The 6903-nt window shown below is 43.2% G+C and overlaps 1 protein-coding gene across 1 annotated transcript in view; it reads left to right on the top strand.

The window, feature by feature from the left end:
- Positions 1 to 6903, top strand: part of LOC110298847 (cytochrome P450 2B1-like) — a 94746-nt gene that overhangs the window by 78434 nt on the left and 9409 nt on the right. Inside the window, exons 4-5 of the mRNA XM_021168371.1 lie at positions 1979 to 2139; positions 6396 to 6572. Coding sequence (XP_021024030.1) covers positions 1979 to 2139; positions 6396 to 6572 — 338 coding nt within the window. The remainder of the gene's footprint in view (positions 1 to 1978; positions 2140 to 6395; positions 6573 to 6903) is intronic.

Here is a 6903-nt window from a genome sequence, read left to right as displayed (position 1 = left end):
TCTTCCAGAAGACTGGAGTTTGCTTTCTAGTGCTGGATCAGGCAGTTCACAAACGTTTTATAACTCCACCTTCAGGGAATCTGACACCTTCTTCTGGTCTTCATGGGCAGCTATACATACATGGTGTTCATGAACACACACACACCACAGAGAGAGAGAGACAGAGAGAGAGAGAGAGACAGAGAGAGAGAGAGAGAGAGAGAGAGAGAGACAGAGACAGAGACAGAGACAGAGACAGAGACAGAGAGACAGAGAGAGAGAGAAAGAGAATACAAGGGCAGGGAAAGAAATATGAGGTCTATTGTGTCCAAAATAACTTAAAACATGTCCTAAAAATGGTGGTCACTTCTCTTCAGAAAAATCAGTCTTTGAATCAAGTTTATCTGCCAGTTAGATATGATTGGTCCACACTTGTCATCTCATTGTAGAACTCAGAAGGCTGAGACACATGATCATGTGTTCAAGGCCAGTCCTGTACACATTGTGAGGTCCTGCTTTACACTTGTGAGAATGATTCCAGTTCCATATAAAGTGGTCATGGTGGGGTGTGGTTGTAATCCCAGCAGGCCAGAGGTGGAGACAGGATGCTGAGATTTTCAGAGTCATCTTCTACCATATATAGAGTTGAAGACCACCTTGGCTTAATTGTTGTCATACCCTCCACTCCCTACAATGGTCTTAGTCACAGGCAAATGCAGAACTTAGGCAAATGAAAGCTAAGAAAGCAGGAAAAACTGCAGTCATGTTCAAAGCAGAAACTGTGGTTTCTCCTCATGGTTGTGCTGAAGGGAATCAGTGAACACAGAGACTCATGGGAATTTTAGTTTGGTAGAAATCAGCAGTGTGTCTGAGTGCTTCATGAATCTTTTAAACAAGGACAGCCTAATGACATGGACCTTTGTTTGCAGCTCCATTTCTTTCCTTCCCCCTCTTTTTGTTTTAATTTAATTTAATTTAATTTAATTTAATTTAATTTAATTTACTTATTCACTTTATATCCTGCTCACTGCTAACTGGTGTTTACTCACTCCCACAATCATTCTCTATCCCCCCTGCCTTCTTCTCTGAGTAGTTAGGGGTCCTTGTGGGTATTACCCCCACCCTGGCAGTTCAAGTTTTCAAGCCTAAGTGCTCCCTCTCCCACTGAGGTCAGACAAGGCAGTGCAGGCAACAGCTTGTGGGATAGCCACTATGCCAGCTGTTCAGGACCCACATGAAGGTCATGATTCACATCTGCTACATATAACAGCTCTATTTCTTTACTGCGGGCATTTGCCTTCTCTTATGGTCCTTTTTCAGGGAAGTTGAGATGATGTCAGTGCAGAGGTGAGAGAGGAAGAAAGGTGCACAGACTGGAAAGAATGGCTGGAGAGAGAAGTCATAGAAGTAGAGGACCCAAAGGAAGACAATCCTCCAACCACCAGGGTCCATAACTGAGCCTGGCATACAAAGACAGCAGCCATCAGTCCTGATGACTTCGGAAACACCACAGAAGCTAGAAGTCTGAGAAGGGATGGAGAAAGACTGACATATGGGAGTGGAGTGTGCACGGCTTGTGAATCCACACAGGCAATCCCTGAAACTGTTTCTGCTCTTTTCTGTCTCTGGGAGTCAATTATCTCACAGTCAGAATGATGGCCAGGGAGGATGTATAGGGTAGAGACAAACTACGCATACTCTATTTCTGAGACTCAGAATCCTTGTCTCAGTCATGATTGTTGAGTTCCATTAGTGAAGTTAGCCTCCCTACCTGTGTATATGAATACATCACATCTTCTGTTCAGCATTGAGGGAAGCTAAATAAAATGATACATGCATTAGTGAGGGCAGGGGTCAGCCCATCATATATGCAAATGGGTTAGCAGGTGTTTCTATTTTTTGAGCAGAGAAAGGGGCAGCCTAACAAAGACGAAGCTGAAGCCAAATGTTCCCCAGTTCCTTAGCCTCACATCTCCTATCCTGCCTCCTCATCCTCCAGGAGCCCCCCTGGATCCCACCTTTCTCTTCCAGTGCATCACAGCCAATATCATCTGCTCCATTGTGTTTGGAGAGCGCTTTGACTACACAGATCAACAGTTCCTGCACCTGCTTGATCTGTTCTATCAGACCTTGTCACTTACAAGCTCATTCTCCAGTCAGGTGAGTGGGTGTGAAGAGAGGAACATCCAGGGCAGAGGAAGCAAGAGCCTGATTTGTGAGTGAAGGAGGGCTGGAAGAAAGGCAGAGACAATGTGGCAATACAAGGAGGCTGAGACCTGAGGCAGGGAGGGAGAGAAATGAATGTATGAGTATAGAACATACGTATAAAATGATGATGTGTGTGATACAGCAATACCCCAGAAAGTAGAGGACTTGGTTTCCATGCAGGAGGCCCAGCTCTCTGTATCCTGGCTGAGGTACAGAACACCCCTCATTTCAGCACATAGAAACAAGGAGAATAGGAATTTAGTGTGATCCTTGGCTTCATATTGAGTTTGACACCAGTCTGGTACACACGAGATCCTGTGTCCTTAAATTTGAACCTTTAATATAAAACAAACAAAGACAATTCAGCAAAGAGGATTGAGAGAGAAAGTAGAGGAAAGGAAAAGGGAGATATAAATAATGCAAGACAAATGTTAGAGACAGATTTAGAGACACAATTCAAAAGCAGGCATGTGTTATAGTGTAAGTATATGAGGACACTGTGTGTGTGTACCTGCATGTGTGTATATGTCTGCCTGGGTCTGTGTATTTGTTTTGTGTGTTTCTTCGTGATATATATGGACTTAGTCTAAAGTAGAGTGGCCTTCTTAGAGTCAGCACAAGACACACTTAGATACCAAGTTCTTGTCACAGAGGAGATTTATTCCCAGGCAAGTGCAATAAGGAGGTGGGGTGCAAAGGCAGACAGTAGCACCGAGAAAGTGTTTCTGCAGGAGTGGGGTTTGATGGGGAAGAGGAGAAGTCTGTGCTAGGATTTACTAGGTAAATATTGATCAGACATGTTAGCCAAAAAAAGGAATTGTGCTTGCTGGACCATAGTGTTTAGTCTCAGGAATGCCTCAGTGGCTAAATAAGGGGAATAGACATTGAGGACTGGCTTTCGGAATATAATCAAAGATTTAGCATGGGGAGAAGGGTTAAAGGCAGAACTGGTTGCCGTGTTTGTCATGTTGGCCATGTTTGCCATGCTCAGGCCTATCAGAGCCCTTCATTCTCACCTCTTTGTTTTATCATAGGATCACTGGCTGTTGGGCAAATGGGTGTCATTTTCTCTGGATGCTTCCTCTGACATGGGGGCATTATCATTAGGGACCCAAGGAAGCTGAGCTATTGGTCAAGGTCTGGAAAAGCATGTTGTTTTATTTGTTGTCCAGGATCTGGTGAACCCTGTGGGGCTAAGGATGGGCAGTCTGTGAGGCAGGACTAGGATGCAGTTTCTGATGAATTATCTGGGACTGGCAAGTTGCTAAAGCAGTCTCTAGGTGATTATAAATCTCTTGAGATACACTGGGGGCAGAGGTACAGTTAAGGAGTTAAGGAGTTTAGGAAAAACTTATTTTTTAAAAATCTTGGATGTGTATTTGAAACTTTTAGGTGTATGGTACTGGTAGTTGGGGAAGGGTAGTCCCAAGGCAAGAGCAATTGGGTGACATCTCCCTCTCTGAAATAGACAGGTGTGGAAACTTAGGCTTTCATTTGCAGGAGTACTTACCCAAGTCCCTTTAACTTGTGACAGGCCTGTTTAAATAGATTTTATGAAGTTTATAAGGAATCTTAATGTTTGTTAAGGAAATAAAAGTTTTAGATATGCTAGTATTACCATTGTTGTTAATCTGGTCTGAAATCTATATTGGAGAAAGTGCAATAGATTCATATATTTGAGTCATAGTAAAAGTTTGGGGACCCAAACAATAGCATAGAGAGAAGGAAAGATTTCTGCAGCATTATTATATCTATCTCGAGTTACTTTCTCAGGCACATAAATTTTTTCTCAGATCCTCAAAACTTATTTAAGCTTTTTTTTTAAGCTTTTATATAGTCACAATTTAAAACGTTTTCTTATAACTTGCACTTACAGATTTTTATAGCTTATTTAAGCTTCCAGACTTTCCAACTTGTATTTAATTCCCTTAAAACCTTTTCTAAGACTGTCATAATTTCATACTTATATAACTTGGTGAGTGGGAAAGGGAGAGGTTAGACAGTGGAGGTGGAGTTAGTTCTCTGACTACATTTTAGCTTTGGGTTTAGATTTGTAAAAGAATGTGTTATTAGTTGGGATAAGAGTTAGGAGGGGTTGGAGAGAAGATTGAATTAGGATTTAGTATTAAAGTGGACTGTTAATAGCAAATAATGTCCTGTATTGAAGGAGGATTAGGTATGTTGTCATGTGAGTTATGTATTAGGGAAGCCTGGAGGGAAAGATGAGTCATAAGGGAGGAAAGATCAGCCTTGACAGACTGCCATGTAGGCACAGTTATTGTCTTCACATGTAAGAAATGTAAGAAATGAATTTTGATAGGAGCAATTTGGAGGAATAGAATCTGAAATGGTGGGAGGGATTGGAGTCCCATGGTAGAAGATATTGGGATTATTATAAGTTAGGACGTGTGTGTGTGTGTGTGTGTGTGTGTGTGTGTGTGTGTGTGTGTGTGAGACAGACAGACAGAGAGAGAGAGAGAGAGAGAGAGAGAGAGAGAGAGAGAGAGAGAGAGGTCGGAATAGATTGTGAGGAGGATTTTGCTGATAAGGAGCTGAGATGGACAGTGCTGTTTACAGTGAAGTAAATGAATTGGTGTGTGAGAGATTCTAAGATAGTTGACTTGGGGAGAGGAGAATTGAGTTTTGGAAGATGAGAGCAAGTAATCTTTGGAATTGAGGAGACTGAGGAATGAGGAAGCTATCAGAGATGGAAGGACTGCAAAGGGGAAGTTCATCTATATACTGAATCAAGTCCGAGGGGAAAAGGGGGAAAGCATGCCAAGTCCATAAAAAAGAGGTAGGTTTGTTGTTGTTGTTGCTGTTGTTGTTGTTGTTGTTGTTGTTGTTTGATGTCAATGAAGCATAAGTGGGCCCATTCTTGAGTGCTAATTGAATCAGTAATGTTGTTGGGTTGTGTTGGACTTTTGATTCTGGATGGAGGGAGCAAATTCCATTGCTATTGATGGCTGGCAAGCCAACATCCAGAGACAGGGTATTCCTTGGACTTCAAGTGGCTGATAAGGAGGTCTCTGTGAATGAGGGTTTATCAACCAAGCTCTATCACCAAGAGGGGGATTCATGTGTGGAAGGAAAAATCTGGCAACTTTACTTTTTGGATAGTTAGGGATGGAGAGAATCTGGAATCTGGTTGAATAGCTATCAAAAGCAAATGGGAAACTTCCAATTCGAAGCTGGGTCCTGTTGACTCATCTCAATAATGATCCTTGTCAGAGACACCAATGTAAGGGAAAATGACCCCCTCAGAGTCAGTAGAGGACACACTCAGACACCAAGCTGCTGCAACAAAGGAGAGTTACTACCCTGGAGGGTCAAGAAGGTGGGGAATCTGTAAAGTCAGACACCAATCTAAGCTGCAGTTGTAGTAGCAAGAGAAGGAAAAGGATGAGGAGGAAGAGGAGGAGGAAGAAGAGGTAGAAGAGGAGGAAGAAGAAGAGGAGGAGGCATAAAAATAGAGAGGTGTTTCTATAGGAATGAGGATTGTTTTTGTTTTTGTTTTTTGAGACAGGGTTTCTCTGTGTAGCCCTGGCTGTCCTGGAACTCACTTTGTAGACCAGGCTGGCCTTTAACTCAGAAATTCGCCTGCCTCTGCCTCCCGAGTGCTGGGATTAAAGGCATGTGCCACCATGCCCGGCTAGGATTTTTAAGAGGTAAAGGGGCAGTTTGTGTTAGAGTGTGTTGAAAAATCCTGATTGCTCATGTTTGCCAAATAATGAATTCTGATTATTTGATCATGGTGTTTAGTCTCAGGAACGAGTCAGTGACCAAATAAGGGGATAGACCTTGGGGACTGGCTTTAGAAATACTATGTAATGATTTAGCAAGGGAGAGAGGGTCAAAAGCATAACCTCTTGGCACCATGTTTGGCATGCTTGGACCAGTGAGAATCGTTCACTTAGGAGCATGTGTTGTTTCAATGAGACTGAGCCCCACAGCTTATTTTATTTATACATTTGGGTCTTAGCTGAAGAGCTTTTAGGAAGGATTAGGATGTGTGTCCTTGTTGGAGGAAGTGTGTTGCTAGGGGTGTGCTTTGAGGTTTCAGAAGCTCATGCAAAACTCAGTGGTCTCTGTTGTTCTTCCTGCCTGTGTGTTAGGATATTAGATCTCAGCCCCATGCCTACCTGACTGCAGTGTGCTTCCTGCCATGATGATACTGAACTGACACTCTGGGTCCTTCTTTCTTACAGATGTTTGAGCTCTTCTCTGCTGTCTTGAAGTACTTTCCTGGCACTCACAGACAAATTTCCAAAAACATACAGGAAATCCTCAACTACATTGGCCATAGTGTGGAGCAGCACAAGGCCACCTTGGACCCCAGTGCTCCACGAGACTTCATTGATACCTACCTTTTGCGCATGGAGAAGGTTAGTCCTGCATGAATGAAAGAGGGGGCTGGTGAGAATGAAGGATGGGGATCTTGTCAGAGAAAAAGATGGGAGGGGACAGAGGATGGTGAGGAGAGGAAGAAACAGAGTGGAGGAGATGCAGAACATCTGGGAGGAAAGAGAAAGGGAGGAGAAAGTGACATAGAGAAAGAGAAGGGGTGTGGCTGGGGATGAAACACAGGGCAGGAGGCAAAGAGCAGAAAGACCTTAGAGGCAGGAGCCTAGGAGACAAAACATGATAATAAACCACCAAGAAGCAAAGGAGAGAGAGAGAGAGAGAGAGAGAGAGAGAGAGAGAGAGAGAGAGAGA

This window comes from Mus caroli, chromosome 7 (assembly GCF_900094665.2).
Source record: "Mus caroli chromosome 7, CAROLI_EIJ_v1.1, whole genome shotgun sequence".
Lineage (NCBI taxonomy): Eukaryota > Metazoa > Chordata > Mammalia > Rodentia > Muridae > Mus > Mus caroli.
Note: the sequence above shows the minus strand (reverse complement) of the source record. Positions and strands in the feature narration are given on the sequence as shown.